General features: G+C 39.5%; 1 protein-coding gene across 5 annotated transcripts in view; it reads right to left on the bottom strand.

The window, feature by feature from the left end:
* Window positions 1–18,367, bottom strand: part of LOC115523314 (LIM domain containing preferred translocation partner in lipoma) — a 679,286-nt gene that overhangs the window by 374,309 nt on the left and 286,610 nt on the right. For all 5 annotated transcript variants that reach the window (XM_032594731.1, XM_030329251.1, XM_032594730.1 and 2 more), the window contains one exon: window positions 3,748–3,860. In XM_032594731.1, the coding sequence (XP_032450622.1) occupies window positions 3,748–3,860 (113 nt within the window). The remainder of the gene's footprint in view (window positions 1–3,747; window positions 3,861–18,367) is intronic.

The raw sequence follows: 18,367 nt of genomic DNA, 5'->3' as shown, positions 1-18,367 counted from the left end.
AAGAGAGAGACTGGAAGTATGATCTCTAATTCCCTTGTAAACCTGAAATTCTATGAGACATTCTCCACCTGTGAAACTACTCTAAGCAATGCTATAGGGCCTGCCCATGAGCTGGCTGAAATAGGAAGAAATTAACAACTGCAGCATCAGATTAGAACAACACTACACGGTCCTAAGGTCGAGAGCCAGGACACTGGACCCATGACACCAAGTTCTAAGGCTACAATCCCTAGTATATATGCTTTACTTACAGAAGCTACTCAATTTGTGTTGAGTGAATGAAGAATAAATGAATGAGTGAAATGGTCACTCCAAATCTCACAGGTCCCTGAGGTCAAACTGATCTTGACAGAAAAGAAAAGATAAAGCCCTCATTTGTTTTCCAAGATTCATTTTTTTCTCTTAAAAAAAAAAAAAAGAATTCTCAGAACAAGAAGTTTTGAATTGAAATATTTGCCTTTTGCAAAAAAATACGTAAAAAGTGTGTAGCAGGTAAAAAACTACAGGACACCAAGCAAAACTCCAGCAACGCCTAGTCCTTCAAAATAAAACCATATAATCCCGTCATCTGAACCTCAGAGACTTACAGGCTGATGGAAGACTAAAGCAAAGCCATGTGCAAGGCCATCTGGTACAACAGGAAGGACAAATCCAGAAGTCAAGGTTTCTCAAAATGAGGTATGGAGAGTCGTGAGACTCAGTTTCTCCATCTGCAGACACAGGGAACTAATCCATTTAGCGAGTCCCTGAAGAGGCTGTAACTAATGGCTGGCGCCAGGGTCGGACTAAATGATCTCTAAGGTCCTTTTCCGCTCTGACAATCTTAAAATTCTATAGTCGTACTTAGTAGACATTATTTTGACTCTGACCTGAAAATCTGGCTAGAAGCATAAACAGACTTCTACATAAAAACACATTCACCAGCTATAATTTGGACTTGGCAACCTGAAGTTTCACCAGGGCCGAGAGGAAAAAGTGCAAAATTTTCTCCAGCGATTACCTTACTTTGGGCTCTATTATACAGTTCATATTCCAAGGTGGTGCAACTATGGCCAGAGCAGGGCCAAGTCGCTATCATTCTCACACAAGGGACGGACATACCCCTGTGCTTTTGAACTTGCCAACAATCTTCCATATCTTCAAGAATAACACGCCTCTCCTACCAGATGTGTCCTTTCCCATTTGGCAAACTCAATTTTATTTTTTATCCTTCCTTCTGTTTTGCAAAGAACATAAGCCAACATGGCAACCGGCATTTTGTTTATTTCCTTCCTTATAAAAAACAAAGTCATGGTTTTGGTACATTTATCAGGAAAGGTCCATAGAGGAGAAGAGTTTTTGTAATTTTTATGAAAGCCCATGTTTGAATTCTTCTTCATTAAACCTTTTGGCAAGCCTTATCATTACCACTGTTGTTATTTTTATATAGTGATAGTTATATCAAAATATCTGGACAGCCATTATAGCTTGCCAATTTCAAATCCATCTGTATTTCATTTGGTTACTAGAGGTAGTAGACAGTTACCTTACTTTTAATTATGAGAAAAATCGGACTCAGCGTGACCTGTTGAGAATCACGTAACTAGAATAAGCTGTTCAATGAACAAACACAAGTCTTCTGTCACAAGGTCAAACAAGCTTTTAAGAACTGAAGATTTAAAATGCAACAAAATAGCTTCTATAACGTTCCAAGAGAGCAAATAGACTAAGTGAAATTTTTAATTACACAGATTCAACAATATGCAAAGAATAGCCCTGGACCAAATAAGAGCAAAGGTATATACAAGACAAATTTAAGAGTTTTTTGTTGTTGTTGTTGTTAATAAAAGATAACTAAAAATAAGGAAAATTGATCATATTATTTCTATTTGCCAAGGGACCTATCTGTTGCATAAAATAAATATAAACTTTGTAGGATTCCCATCCATTAGTGGCATTTGAGCTTTGATTTTATTAGCTTACAACATTTTATCAGCAAGATTTTATACGAAAATCAAGATTTTTGTAGGAAACCCACGATATATATATCTAATACATAAAATTTTTAATGGATTTTGAAAAATCTAGGTTCCAAACGGACTTGGAGGCCACTGGTTATAACTGGAACTCACTAATTTTAACTTCTCAATAGTACAAAAAGCTTCTTCTATTACTTAAGTTCTAACATATGAAAATATACTCCCAAGAAACTCACATGGTTTACTCCCTTCTCCCCACTCCAAAACGTTGCTCAGGTGTCCCCTTCTCAGCAAGGCCGCTGGATCACCCTTTCCTCCAACCCACAGCCCTGATTTCATTCTAATGTTCTTCGTAATCAATGTACCTATTTTGTTTACATCCACCAGTTTTACTAACATGGCAGTTTCATGCGGGTAGAATCCTGTCTGTCTTTTTCACTACAGAATTCTCATGCTATAAAAGGTACGCACACAGGCACACGGAATATTTGCTGAATGAATGAATCACTTCTTCCTTTGTCTCTCCCAACCTGAAATTTAGGCGAAAGAAAGCCAGACAATGGACTGAACCATGTAAGCAGTGATTTCCCATGGCTTTTCTTCTTTAAAACTTACTATGAGGGGAGCCTGGGTGGCTCAATCAGTTGAGCATCTGACTTTGGCTCAGGTCATGATCTCAGAGTTTGTGGGTTCGACATGCGTCAGGCTCTGTGCTGACAGCTCAGAGCCTGGAGCCTGCTTCAGATTCAGTGTCTCCCTCTCTCTCTGGCCCTTCCCCCACTCGCTCGTGCGCTCTCTCTCTCTCTCTCTCTCCAAAAATAAACAAACAATAAAATCTTTTTAAAAAAGCTTACTGTCGGAAATTGTAAACATATGTAAAGGTAGACCAAATACAGATAGAATCAACCTCCCTCCACACACTCAACAATTACCAACTCATCACTAATTCTTCTTTCACCTATTTTCTCGCTCATTAGCTCCCTATTCTTATTATTTTGAAGCAACTACCAGACACCATTAATTTCCTCCCCAAATATTTTGGATATATATTTTTCCTTCTATGTATCTATAATAGCATCATCACCCCTAAAAGACAACCATGATTCTATAACATTGCTATTTAGTTTTCTCTCCTGATATGAACAGCAGTTAGCTGCCTACATTGTGGCATCTGGTCACCCGTGCCTCTACAAGGTTACAGGCTGAGAAGTCCTTCCACTGTTGCTTCTGATTCCAGCCGTGGGTTGCGTGCAATCATCACTCCCTGGAGCACAGCACTTGTATAAGATCGATACATCCTATAATGTGCATCCCTAACCCCACTTGACCCCGCTCAGAAAAGAATATCCCAAGAAGGTTTGCTGGCGCTTTTGCTAGAAAGATGTTGCTGGCCAATTAGGACCCACAGTGACCAACCAGAGCCTTAAAATATCACTCTTACCCACGCAGAATGCAATGTTTGTGGATAGAGAAAGGAGGCAATAAAAAAGCACAGTTGGTCCCTGGGATAACAAGGAAACGTGGAATTCTCAAATGGCATTCCTAAAAAATGGCTTTCAGTTTCAGAACAAAATTAGTAGGTGAAAGGATTTCTAGGGCTTCAGAATGCAAGCCAGCAGAACTCTGCAAAGCTTCAGTGGGGCGTGTTGCATTAAAGTACCTTAGCTCTTTGTGAGTTGTAAAGCTCTCTTTAGGCTCTGGATAAATGTTTATCCACCACAGAAACAATCAGTGAATTCATGAGCTTCCTAGCATGGCTTATTAACATGACTTCCACCACAGATCTTACCTGTGCCCTGAAAGCACCTTCATCAAGGGGTGGTGGAGGAGGGAAGTTTCCAGAGCCAGACGGAAGAGCACCAGGATCATCTAGAGGTGGAGGTGGGGGTGGAAGAAAATCACCTACAGAAAGGAAATGCACACATGAAATTAACATAGACGCAATTTTGTAGGACTCTTAAAAAACGTATATTTGCTGGCATTTTACTGCTTTTTAATTGGTCTTGACGCATCATTGTTTTGTCTCAATGGCAATTATTCCCTATTACAGTTCCCTTCAGTTAAATTGGTAGCCTTAATTTTGAGAAGAATGAGGACAGGAGTTGATACTTAGAAGTGAAATAAAAGCTAGCCTACAGGAGGAGGAGTTGGATATGTTTAGCTTGAACAGGGAAGGTGTTCGGGGTGGTGAATTGCTGAGGTGGGTAAGACTTGGTACTTACCCTCAGTAAAGTTTTCATCAAGCAGAGGCGGAAAAAATGTACCCACAGATAAAGGAAAAAGAAGATACAATTTTTTAAGATGGAGAAACGAACTCTTCTGGAAGCTAAGAAAAAGGAAAACTTATGCCCAGGTAGAGCAACAAGGAAGGCTTTTACCAGAACATTTAAACTGCCCCTGAACAGCAGTTCACAGTGACCAACGAGTCCACTCTTGGCAGAAAGACAGGGGAACAAAGGCATAGCTAAAACATCTAGGGCCTGGAGAATAAGCAGCGAGCCATAATACAGCATAAATATAGGGATGTAAAAGAATACTAGTGAACAATAAAACTAAGTGCAGTGACAAAAACAATTTTTTCTTTAAGTGTGCTGCACATCTAGTAGTAGTTCAAATTTTATCATGCTTGCGGTGGGGAGCCATCAAGCATTTCTGACAAGAAAACATTTGGTTGCAATATGATTTACTAAAGACTAATCTAAAAGCACATGCAGGGCAGATTAGGAGAAAGGGGAATAAGAACCCTCCGATATCAAAATCTATATACAATCCAGGCAGGAAGTGATGAGGGGTGAGCATATCAAGAAAGTTCAACATCATTGCCCAATGAGAAGAGCATACCAATGTCGTGTTTTTGGAAGAGACCACCTAATCTCTAAGGTCTGAGGTGCAGACATAAATCTAAAAGCTCTGTGGCTTCATGGTATGGAAATTTTTAAAAATACATTGCAAGAAATTCTATTAGGAATAGGAAACTTCCATTTAAAAAAATCTGTTTGCCTTTTTTCTTTTAAAAATAATATTTTAGATAACAATAACAAGTAATATTCATGAATAAGTAGCTTCTCCTTGCATTTCAGTTGCTCAACACTTAGCAGCAGGGCAGGAGTTTCTGTCACTCAATGAGTTGCTTTTGGGTAGAACCAAAATACCATGATTTAAGCCTTCAAAAAAAAAAAAATCTAAACTGCACAGAAGAAGGATGGTGGCTTGGATTTGATTGTTCTGATACACCTTGATTCATTGTTCTGATGGTTCCTCTGGCCCCTATTTGCCTTAGAAATAACAGACTTCAAGTTGGAAGAGTAGCTGTCTAATCTAGCTTCCAGACATATTCAGACTACAAAGCAGTGAAATACACTATATATTTAGAGTACTCTGCTTTTTAGACTCCCACCATGCACCAAACCACTGTGCTAAGATTTTCATAGGCTACCTACTAGTCCTACAACCCTTCGTCCTGATGGTTCTCGAAATTTATAGAGGTCATCAGGATCTCGAGAAAGGTCTGGTAAAACATGGATGGCTGTGTTCCACCTTCAGAGTTCTTGATTTAGTTGGTCTAGGGTGGGGCCCGAGAATTTGCATTTATTTTTTTTTAATTTTTGTTTATTTGTGTGTGTGTGTGTGTGTGTGTGTGTGAGAGAGAGAGAGAGAGAGAGACAGAGAGACAGAGAGAGCACGCAAGCAGGGAAAGAGTAGAGAGAGAGGGAGAGAGAAAATCCCAAGCAGGCTTTGCACTGTCAGCACAGAGCTGGATGCGGGCCTTGAACTCACGAACCGTGAGATCATGACCTGAGCCAAAGTTGAGTCAGATGCTCAATCAACTGAGCCATGCAGGTGCCCCCTGAGAATTTTCATTTCTAATAAACTCCCAGGTGATGCTGATGCTATTGGTCTGGGACGACACTTTGAGAACCACTGCATTTCAGCCAAGTATTATATTGTTCCTATTTTAGACCCTGTAGGATTAGAAAGGTTAAATGACTGATGTCATATAGAAATATTTCTATTTCTCTTACTTTTCTGGGTGTGCACATCTAGGGACGTGCTTTGTCCATATCCTTATTAGGATTATAAGTCTCATAAACCGTCAGTAACTCTACCCAGTAGTTCTAAACACGGGCTACATACTAGAATCACCAAGAAAGTTTTCTAAAAATGCCAATGCCCAAACTCCATCACGCCAACTGCAATCAGTATCTTGGGGATAGGGGAAAGCGAGTTGGGGGGAGGCGTCAGGTGCCAGTATTCCTTTAAAACCCAAATGATTCTAATGTGCAGTCAGAATCAAGAGACTAATTTGACCTTCCTTTGGCCAAACACTGCACTGAAAAATATTTAACACCTGCTAAGTAAAAATGAATCGTCACCGAGTTGTTTTCTGCCTTGGAAAGTCAAAACATACAAGAAAAGGACTCACAATGAGATCTTGAGTGATCAGCAAAGGAGGTCTAGGTTGATGGAGACTAGTCCTACTAAATTCTAGTGCACAACCTCATTTTCTGGTCCAAATGTTCTATCTGGACCTAGGTCGTCTTCATGCATAATTTAAAAGACAATTTCTGAGCACCTTCTTATACTTTACCACATTTTATTATGCCACAGAGAAATGTCAGAGCATTAAACAGGATAAGAAGTAAATAGAATCTGGAGATTATATTATAAAGTTAGAAACAGAGGCCCGTGAAAGCGACATGAATAGTCCACATTCTCAGGAAATTAGTCTTAGAATAAAAAATACAACTGGTTGTCTCTGCAGTCTCTTCCAACCATAGTTGATCTTTGAAAAACATGGGTTTGAACTACATAGGCCGACGTACAAATTTTGTACAGTACAGTCCTGTAAATGTATTTTTTCTTCCTTATAATTTTCTTAACATTTTCTTTTCCCTAGTTTACTTGATTATAAGAATACAGTATATGACACATATAACATACAAAATATGTGTCATCCAACTGTTCATATCAGTGGTGAGGCTTCTGATCAACAGCAGTTGTCAGTAGGGGCGCCTGGGTGGCTCAGTCGGTTAAACGTCCGACTTCAGCTCAGTTCATGATCTCATGGTTCGTGAATTCCAGCCCCACGACGGGTTCTGTGCTGATAGCTCGGAGCCTGGAGCCTGCTTCAGATTCTGTATCTCCCTCTCTCTGCCCCTCCCTCACTCACACAGTGTCTCTCTCTCTCAAAAATAAAATAAAACACTAAAAATATTAAAATTTTAATATTTTAATAAATATTAAATATTTTAAATTTTTAATATTTTTAATGTTTTATTTTATTTTTGAGACAGACAGACAGACAGACAGACAGAGTGTGAGTAGGGGAGGGGCAAAGAGAGAGGGAGACACAGAATCCGAAGCAGGCTCCTGGCTCCAAGCTTCCAGCACAGAGCCCGATGCGGGGCTCAAGCTCACAAACTGCAAGATCATGACCTGAGCCGAAGTCGGACGCTTAACCGACTGAGCCACCCAGGCACCCCAACAAATAAAAAAATTTAAAAAAAAAACAATAGTTATTAGTAGTCAACATTTGGGAGAGTCAGAAGACATATGCAGATTTTCAACGGCATGGGGTCGATACCCTTAGCTCTCTACCATTCAAAAGTCAATTGTATATCCTTCCCAACTAAATTTTTGTCATAAAAATTAAACATATAGTGAGGCACAAGTTGGTGACAATCCTGGGAGGGTGAAAAGGAACAGAAAAGGAAGATAATGAATTTTTAAAAGAAATGAGTTGAAAACAACCAAGATCTAGACTATTTATTCTAGGCTGAAATTAGATTAAGATTTTTAAAAGTTCTAGTAATAAGCTTATAATAATTATCACATAATTTGCAGTTCTTCAAGCTCGACCATCATAGGCTTCTTCCTTCATTCTTTAGAGTGGAGCTCACATTTTAAAATGATGTGTAAAAAACAGATACACACATTGATAAAGGATAGAAAATAGGTCCTGTGGACTAGTCCATAACTAGCTGAGTTGGTAGGAATGAAAAGCTCTTAATAATTACCTTAAACCAGACTAAGAACTATTACAAGATTTCTGATTTATGGGTCACCATTTTAATAGGCCACTAAACAAAGGAAAATGCTTCTAAGTTGCAGCAAAAACAAATCCACTTAAGAGAAGTCATATTTCCATGTTTAAGTAAGATGGCAAAATGGAAAGAACAAAAGAACAGAGTGTGTGTGTGTGCATGTGTGAGCGTGTGTGTGTGTTTGTGTATGTGTGTCTGTGGGAGGGGAACCTTTCCATCCTTACAGATGTTTTCAAACAATGAAAGAGCATCTGGATGGGGTGCCTGAGTGCTTCAGTAAGTTGAGCGTCCGACTTTTGATTTCAGCTCAGGTCATGATCCCAGGGTCATGGGATTGAGCCCCTCAGTGGGCTCTGTGCTCAGACTGCTTAAGATTCTCTCTCCCCCTCTGCCCCTCTCCCCAAATCTCAGTCTCACTCTCTCTCTCTAAATAAAATAAAATTAAAAAAAGAAAGAAAGGGTGTCTGACTTTGAAGCTTAGCTGGTGACCCTCCTAAAGAAAAATATGTATCAGCTGCAGTACCTTCCAACTAGCAATGGTTAGCTGTAGACCTTCACATTAGTGCATGGCCTGTCCTCTCTGCTTGCCAGGGAAATCCAAATGGAACTATCACACCCTATGAATTACAGGGACACTGAATAAATCAAACAGGCAAACCAAAAAAGAACACCCCCCCTCCCCAATCAGGCAACTTGGACAATGCAGGGATCCATAAAATCTAAGACAGAAACATCTAGTCTTAGAAGAAGGAGGGTAGTCAGAGCCACAAGCCTACACACCTGCTTTCCTCCTTTCCCTTCTCCTCACCATCCAAAGCCTACTCACATGCAATGCACATTTATCTCTCACTTGCCAGGTACAATAGTTTACTTGAAGTTACACAGCTAGTGAAATATGGAGCTAGAAACAAATCCTCACTCTGCATTAGAGAGAAGCTAGGAAGTATCTCACCGAATCTGCTCCATATCATCCCAAACAATTCAGCTAATAGTCAACAGATTTTTGCTTTTTGTCAGGGGTAGCACCATGGGTCAGTTAAAGGGTGAATCGTGCAAAAGTATATAGCCCCAATTCTCAAATACTATTTTCTGCCAACTTACTTTCACCATATAGCCTGTAATGCGTATCATTAACTTGAAAAGCCAGTTGAGGAAAATCTCCCAAGTACCCAGGGATGCATACTTTCTCCAGCTACCCTTCCCAGTATAGGGCTAAAAAGGCAATAGCATTGAGAAGCATATATGGCTACCTGCTAGGAGCTGAGTAGTTGCCCTAGTAACGTCGTTTGGGCATATATGAAAGGCATCTATCCACCTGAATGCAGAACTCACTTATCCCTTCATGAAATAAAGGTAGGCCCCCATCAGAGGGGAAAAAAAATAACAAGAACTGACCAGCAAAGAAGTTTACAAATTAAGGGTTATATGTGATTGCAGTGAAACAGCCCAAAGGAATAATTAAACTCAGATCATCAGTGAAGTCTGAACTCATTTACTATAGTTAAAAAAAAGCAAAAAACAAAACAAAACAAAAAAAAACTAAAAAAGCATCATTCTTTTTCTTCTTCCAACGTCCATGTAAACCTACACACATACACAGGGATTCACACAGTAGCCCGTCTGTGCCTCACCAGCATCTCTAATACTTGGTTGCACCTAGATGTTCATGGCCATTCTCTCCTACTGAGAATGGAAGCTCCTAACCAATAGAGCCCACTTATAATTTCTCATTCTATCTCCACATCCTGGCATAAAGTTTGGGCCACTCTCAGTAAACATAGGCTGAATAACTATATAAGAAGCCATTTCATCACTCAATTGATGTTTGTTTGGTTGAATGGCCTGATGCCTTACATGTTGTTCAAATGTCAATGTTCAAATGGCCAAGGGTATCTAGATAAAACGCAGACTCTGATTCAGCAGCCGTGGGGTGAGGCCTGAGGTTCTGCATTTTTAATATGCCTGCGGGATGATGACGCAGATCCATGCACAGTACATGGAGGGACATGGCTTTACGGCTCCTTGGGTTGGCAACTGTTGCTTCTCCAACTTTCTGATGGGGATAATTTTTGGTTGTTTAAGGAAATAAACTTTAAGGTACATATAAATAAAACCACTTAGGGACTTCCCAAGTTAAGTATTTAAATTATGAGTGTACAAGAGATTGGGCTGGAAAACACACACGCACACACATGTGAAAAAATACAATTACAGTGACCAAGTCGCAAGCTTTGAGTAAAAGCAGTTATTCGTTTCCGTTTACAGTAATGAATAGAGCATGGAAATACGTTCAAAAGAAAAGAATACAAAATGCCAAGCCTAAAAACTTGAAAAACAAGCCACAGCTCTACCCTTTACCTGAGAAAGAGCAATGCTACCATCTCAGGGTCAGGTTACCTCACCTATGAAATGAAGATAACAATATCCACTTCCCTGTGTGACTCTGCAGATCAAAGCAGTTAAAACAGTGACTCTGAACCTTTTTTGACCACAACCCAGAGCAAAGAAATAACCTTTTATATCAAGCTGCAATACTACCTGCTTGGACATGTATATCTGAAACAAGGGTTGCATGAAACCATACTTACCACATGGAACGCACATTGAAACTTCTATTATATGTATTTATTTCAAAACTGTTGGTTATTCCTGGTGGAATAACCACCACTGAAGTAACGGTGACCCACAAATGGGTTTCAACCCACAGCTGAAGTGTCACTAAGCTAATTTCCATATGACTTGTACAATGCCTACGTAACAGGTGACGATTCTTCTTGCTTTCCACCTATGCACAAGACGGCAACTCAGCTGCCTACGCAGGAGGCCAGGTCTGAGAAGGCAAAACTCTCCGCATAGGTTGAGTAAAGACAGTGAGCAGAAGATAAAGCAAACGTGACAGGAGCAGCAGCCTCCGTAAGGTGACTGAGTTGTGTCACCCTTATAGCATTCTCCCCAGAGAGGCAATTTATTACAAAACAAAGCAACTAAAGACCCTTTGGAATTTCACCCTCAACGCCATCTTCTCTTTATATTAAACACACTTGTCACCAAGAAAACTACACCAGAGAGCACACTGAGTAAAATACTTTAAAAATGGAGCATTCTCAGGGCACCTGGCTGACTCAGTCAATAGAGCCTGTGACTCTTGATGTTGGGATCGTGCGTTCAAGTCCCACATTTGGTATTGAGTTTACTTTTAAAAAAATGAGGAATTCATGGTATAGGACAAAATGGATAATGGTATAATTTGTGTGATGACATATATGCTTGTGTTGTCATGAAGTATGTTTTACATGGATTCCTAAGAAATTGTTAACAGCAAGTTGCCTCTATGAAGAAGCTAATTTTGCCATTAGGGAACAAGAGTGCAAAAGAAATTTACTTTCCATTATACAAAATTTTAGCCTGCCATTATTTTACCCATTTATATACATACATATATATTTTTTACTTCCAGTATAGTTAGCATACAGTATTATATTAGTTTCAGGTGAACAGTATAGTGATTCAACAATTCTATACATTAATCAGTGCTCATCACGGTAAGTGTGCTCTTAATCCCCATCCCCTATTTCACCCATCCCCTCTACATCCCCCTCTGTTAACCATCAGTTTGTTCTCTGTAGTTAAGAGACTATTTCGGGGTTGGTCTCTTTTCTCCTTTGTTCATTTGTTTTATTTCTTAAATTCCTCATCTGAGTGAAATCATATGCTATTTTTAAAATCGCATGTATACACAAAACCAAAGAGAAATTTTCTGTACCTAGAAATGTGTCTCCTGCAAATATTGAGCTGAATAAGATTTTCAAAACCACCAGGAAATACTGGGACATGGCAGAGGTCAAAAAAACAAACAAACAAACAAACAAACAAACAACATTAAGGATAAGTCTCATTTAATGCAACACCGCTCAGACTTCTCAACCTATTTACGATCCATTGGTTGTAGCTAAAAATATGAAAGGAATTGCCCTGATCTAATCACCATGTTGTCTGCAGTAGAAAGAGGATAAAAAGCCAGCTGATTCCTAGAACCAAAGCCTGCGTACAATCTCAGTGTGACCTCTGTCCTAGAGAGCGATTAAGCCCCGTGGAGCTATTAATAAAGTGGGTTCCTATATTCCCATTCTGTTCCTGTTCCTTGAGTATTCAGCCCCTTTAAGAACTCTCTGGGAGAGGGGATAATTATGAGGGCAAGGCTAGGCATTCTTGGTTCTCTGTCCTCCTCATCCAAATGGCAACACCACCAGCTCCATTAAAAGAGGCATCTTCATCTGTCAATGAGAAGACATGTCACCTGAACCAAGTGATTCCAATTCTTCAGCTCCAACACTTGACATTTTTGGAGTTCGTGCTTTTATTATACATTAGAAAATTCACCTTTCTATTCCTTCCGTTTGTATTTTATGCTGCTTAACTAACACACAAACGGTTGCTTCTTATAGTACTTAATTTTCAAGGCAATGTCATTTAAATGAGAGGACAAAGATTAAAAATAGTGACAAACGCACTATTGATGATGGCATACGAAAATTCATACTTTCATATGCTATTCATATATAAACAGACGAATGTTCAGGATAAGACTTTTCTCAAGAAAATCTGACAACAGGTGTCAAAAGCCTTAAAAATGTGTATACGCTTTGATACAGCAACACTACTTTTAATAAATTATCCTACAAAAGAAGCGACCGAGGACTACATAGAGAAGCATGTTAAAGAATCTCCATCACAATGAAATATAATAAAAATAATCAGAATGTTCATCAATAAAGTACTGGTAAAAAAAACCAACTGTGGTCAATCACACACTGGTAAACTGTGTAGCCATCAAAATGATGATGTTGATCTAGAACTGACATCAATTTATTCGTTGATTGAGTACCTCTTATGTGTCAGGAATCATTCTAGACAAGAGGGCGGAAATCAAACAAGAACAAAAAAATATATAGAAAGTGCTGGACTCACAGAATTTATATTCTATCAGAAGGAGAAGAATACTTAAAAAATAGATTAAAGAAAACATAATATCAAATCATGATTAGCACCATGGAAATACGGAGCAAGGAAAATCAAGGGAGTACTAGGGTGGAGGTGGAACGCCACAATTTTTAAGAGAAAGGTTAGGAAATGCCTAACCAATGTGGCATTTGAACAACGACTTAATCTAGCGAGGGAGTGAGTCATGGAGTATCTGGGAGAAGAACATGAAAAACTTTGACATATCATGTGAGGAAAAAGGTGGGCTACTGAATAGCACTTATCACATGGTCCTATTTTTTTTCTTCCTTTTATTCCCTCTCCTTTTGATTCAACTGTTCTACAATAAATGTGAATTACAGACATGCATTTTTTAAAAATCAAAAGGAAGACACTGTGAAATGAATCGCAGAATCTACTCAAACCCAGAGTTTAATTTTAATGTGCCACTATATTTACCCAAGCCCAAATGTAATGTCTCCGTCATCTTTCTAAATAACTTAGCTTGAAATGTTCATTGTGATTCTCAAATTAAAAGCAAGAAGAATTATGATCCTAAAGTAGATGAAGTCTTCCTGATTTTCAAATGGATGGTTTCACTCTACATTTAGCTAATACAGCATCCCTGGGTCTTCACTGAGTTCAACAGTCCTCATGCTTAGCCACAAGTAAACTGTCTGTAAGAAGGTGAAACACACGAGTGCATCCCATCGAATCATACCTCATTTCTCTATTATACTGTGGTTTCCACTTGTTGAAAAACACATTCAATCTCTTAGTCCAAAGCACCGAATGATTTTCAAATAATATGAAATTAGGAAGATAGTCTGGTTCTACAAATGGCCTAGAACCAGAATTAGCATTTTTAATCCCCCAAGTGTTATGTCTTACAAGATATGGTCATTTGTGACCCAAACAGCAAACCATACCATATACTTTGACTTCCAGAGATGGGCACTCCAAATGAATAGGGCAATGACTTAAGCCTACACATCAATCTTCTAGCAGCTATTGAGATTATCTTCAGCCTCAATAGCAAAAAGTGAAGTTCTCTCAGTTAAAAATTGAAATAAAAATAAAAAATTCATGTTGTGGACAGAGAATGAGGCAACAGTCCAGGGGGGAGGGGGAATCTTAATTTACCACTGAAAAAGGAAGCTGGAAAACAAATATCAGTGTGTTGAGAGAGGACTCCAAAAATACACCTTTCCTTTGGAGACAGGACATCACCCTGTGGTCGCCATTGAGGCCAGAAATTTACTCTCCCACCAAAGATGGTGATGAAGCCTGAAGGAGTGTGGTTTCACAACAAAAACACTTGAAATATCTCAACTAACTTATTCCATCACTCTTTTATGGAAAGAGTAAACCATTTCCACTTCAAAGACAATATACTGCTTTCCTGATTTAGCTCTATTAGAGCAACTATTCTGCTCTTTATGAGTTGAATTGCATATCTATTGGTTTCTCCCACTAGCCTATAAGCTCCTTGAAGACAGACTCTGTGTCTTTCTAATCTCTATATAAAGCATATGCAACACATAGGAGGTTTTAAGAAGTGGCAGTAATATTGTTTTTATAAATTGTCATTATTATAAATCTATATTCCATTAAACTGAATTAAACTCTGAAAGAATGAACACATGCATTTTTACCATGGGCAACTTTGCCTCTTTCCAATTATTGACATAAGGTCAATACAGTACAGTACCGGGGAGCAGCGGGGCGGGGGGGGAGGGGTCATAGGTCCTCCAAGGTGCCAAAAGTTGGACAAGCTTAATAACATCAGTCTTAAAATAGTCACTGAGTTTTGCTCAGTGGTAGTGGTGGTATTTTTACACGTTACCTTACTCAGAGATGTCCTCAAGATACAGGCCCTGAGTCCACATCCCTAAGTCATCTCCTGCTTATGGGGACATCCTAGCTCCAGAAACACTGCATCATATGTATTTTATTTGATCTTTCTTCTACAATAAAAGATCTGTGTACAGGTTGTAACCCACGAGGTATCTAGAAACCTCTTCAAAAGTCCTCTTGGAATTTTGGAGAGTCAGAACTTTCCTCATCAATGAGAATTGGGAATGGAGGAGGAACAGGGAAATGAATGAAGAGGAAGGACAGATGTCACATGGACAGAATCGCAAAATGTCATTTCTTGAGGTGTTGAAACAAATCCGACTTTTAACTGAGGGTGTGGATCCGAATCTCAAGGCTCATTGTCTTCAACAACATGCACCCAGGCCCCACTCTACACTTCTTAAATCAGAATCTCTGGGGCTGGGATCGAGATACAAGCATCTTGATGAGCTCTCTGGCGGATTCTGATGTGTAGCCCTGGTTAACAGTCATTGACCTCCATGAAAAACAAAGACTGAGAAACTGGCCTAGGTTAAAGAAGACTAAGGAGACAAGACAAACAAATTCAGCTTGCAACTCTGGATAAGATCCTAGATTGGAAAAAGGATATTAGTAGGACAGTTCACAAAATCTAAATCAAGTCTACGTATTAGTTAGTAGTATTGTGTCAGTGTGCTAATTACCTGGCCTTGGTCCCTGTACCGTGATTGTGTAAGATATCAATAATGGAAGAAACTGGATGATGACTCAGTGAAAATCCTTCCTACTATTTTTCAGTGTTTGTGTAAAATCTGAAATTATTCCAGAATGAAAATTCAAAATTTAGTTTTAAATTTTAGGGGGGGGGGGAAGTAACTTCCCTAGCCTAATGACTTTGTCCTACAGCTGGAGGAATTCTTGACCTGTGTAGTAAAGGGAAACAGTCAAATGGCATAGAACCATATCAAAAAACCCACTGGGACCCCCAAATCTCTTAACTTCCAGCTGAGGACCCATTTGCCACGGTACATGACAGATTCAGTGTGAGAATCTGAGACCTCTTGGGAATAAGGAGGGAACTTGTTGTGTCCCTCCGACTTCAGGAGACTATGATGAAGAGAAGAAGCTCTTACTATTTAGGAGACCTAGGATAGATGGATCAGGAAGATGTAAAATATCTTCAACTCAATCCAGGCTGACTGCAGCACAGGTAGGGCAGTAATCCACACTCAATGATCAGCAGCAGTGAAATCCCACAGAGCTTCCTTTTTCCCACCGTTAGACCCATTCCCCAGCCTCAGGAGACTCCCTGAGGAAGCGAATGGCTACATGACACCCGGGACTTTCTATGATTTCTCCAGTCTTCATCTTTTCTGCACAAATGACTTCAAATTCTTCTCACTGAGAAATTCTTGTTACTATTTATACAAAATGATGCCAACCATTACTCACTCTCCCTCAACCCTGCCATTTCATCTAGACTGAGGCTTAGCAAATGCAGAAATGCTTTAAAAATAATCAAATAGAGACACTCATTTCATTTCAAGGTGGTTGTTTTTTGGCATGATTTTTTTTTCTCCAAAGGAGTACTAGGAGCTGACAGGTACTTGCTCTAAAAATTTACTTCACCATCTGCTAACTGAAATATTGCTTTCACGGATTTATATTGTATTAAAAGGTCACTGGCTGTTTAAGACTTAAACAGTTTTAATCATTCTAAAAGTCTCTTAACAGTAAGAAAAGGAAGCTCAGAACAAACAGCAGCAGGGACTCTAATTAAAAGGGCCAATTCATCTAATTTTATTTGGGGTTAATTATTCAGGATTCACTCTTTGATGTGTAAGGAATAGCAATTAGTAATTTTAGTGATTTGAGAATCATTGGAGGTGTAATCAGTTAAAATGAGTGAGTGTTTACAACACAAGATGGTGAATTAGTCTCTCTCAGCTGGAGAACAGGAACATTAGGCTCCAAGAGATCAAGGCTAAGGATTTTAGACCCTAGTAATAACAGTCACTTCAAAATAAAACACATGTCAACAGCATCTAGCATTCTGTTTGTTCTTAGCTAAGGCAAGGCACAGAAGCTTCACAAATTACCTTTAACCACATCTCCATCTTTGCCGTTGTCCCCAACCAACCACTTCCCTCTATTTGGCTCTTGCCACCATGGTAACCATAAATGCATGACATTAAAAAAGCAATTCTAAATGAATATACCAATTATAAGCAACACAAGACCCAGGATAATCATGACACCAACTCATTCCACGTCTGCATCTCTGTATGAGAGTGGGGCATCTCCATCCACCACAATCTCTCGCTCCATGCTGAGAAATGAATGCAGATACCCTAACTCGCAGACCCACTTACCTTCTCGTGTATCCTCTACTTTTCTGTTTACTTCATTACAATTCTCCCAATCCTACAGCTTGGAAGAAAACCCCTTTTCTCTAGTTTTTGTCCACAACCCTCACAGCAATATAGCAAGCCATACTGGATTATACCAAAGTGTTCAAGTTCATTTGCTATTGTCCATCTCTACTGCCACCAAAATAATCAATGTCTAGTTACCTCTTACCTAGGCTTCACAAACGGCCTAAATGGTTTCCATTCCTCCTTCCTTACTTCCTTCCAACTGATTTTAGACACGGCTGCCAGATTGAAAACATCCATCGGTCCCCCACAAGCCACAACAATTTTGAAAAAGGACAAAGTTGGAGGATTCTCCCTTACTGATTTCAAACTCACCACAAAGCTATGGTAATCAACAGTGTGGTGCTGGCACAAAGACAGACATACAGACCAACGAAAATAGCATAGAAAGCCCAGAAATAAGCCCTCATGTAAATGGCCAATTGATTCTATGGCAACTGTGCTGCAGTCTTAGAGAATGACGGATTGGGAGTATTACGGGCTTCACAAGAGTTGACAGGACCTCACCCTGGACAGGCAGAATCCTAAAACAGGATGGGCCCCCTGGGAGGAAATGGAGAGAAACTTGACAAGCTCTCCTAGAAAGCTCTGGTGGGTATGGATTCCCTGAGATTACTGCCTCACACAGCAACTCTGGAAGTTTTGTACTTCAGAAAACTAAAGTTCCTAATCTCCATACCCAGTAATCTGCCTGACAGCTTCTCCTTGCTTCCTTGACTCCAAGAATTTGCTCATGCCTTGTCTCCATCAGGTCTTGTCTCTCTAACATGTCTTTATAGCAGAACCCAAGCTATTCTTGGAGGGCCCAGGTCACCTGTCAACCCTGCACAACCTTCTTTGGCTGCCCAAGAGCCTGAAACACTGAGTGGCTATCATTCTCAAGATACGTGTGTGGTGTGGTATGGTATGGTGTGTGTGAGAAAGAGTGAGAGAGAGAGAGACACTGAAAGATTGAGGGAGAGATTCAAGTGAACATCCCCATGGGGATGATTTCTATAAAAGGAACACGCTCTTGATTTGAACAGTGACTCGGTTAGCTGCCTTCGAAATATAAAAGAAATAGGCCTGTGGTATTAAAACATATCACTTACAGTCACACCTGAACTATTTGCTA

Source organism: Lynx canadensis, chromosome C2 (assembly GCF_007474595.2).
Source record: "Lynx canadensis isolate LIC74 chromosome C2, mLynCan4.pri.v2, whole genome shotgun sequence".
In the NCBI taxonomy this organism is placed as follows: domain Eukaryota; kingdom Metazoa; phylum Chordata; class Mammalia; order Carnivora; family Felidae; genus Lynx; species Lynx canadensis.
This window is presented reverse-complemented; position numbering and strand designations above follow the sequence as displayed.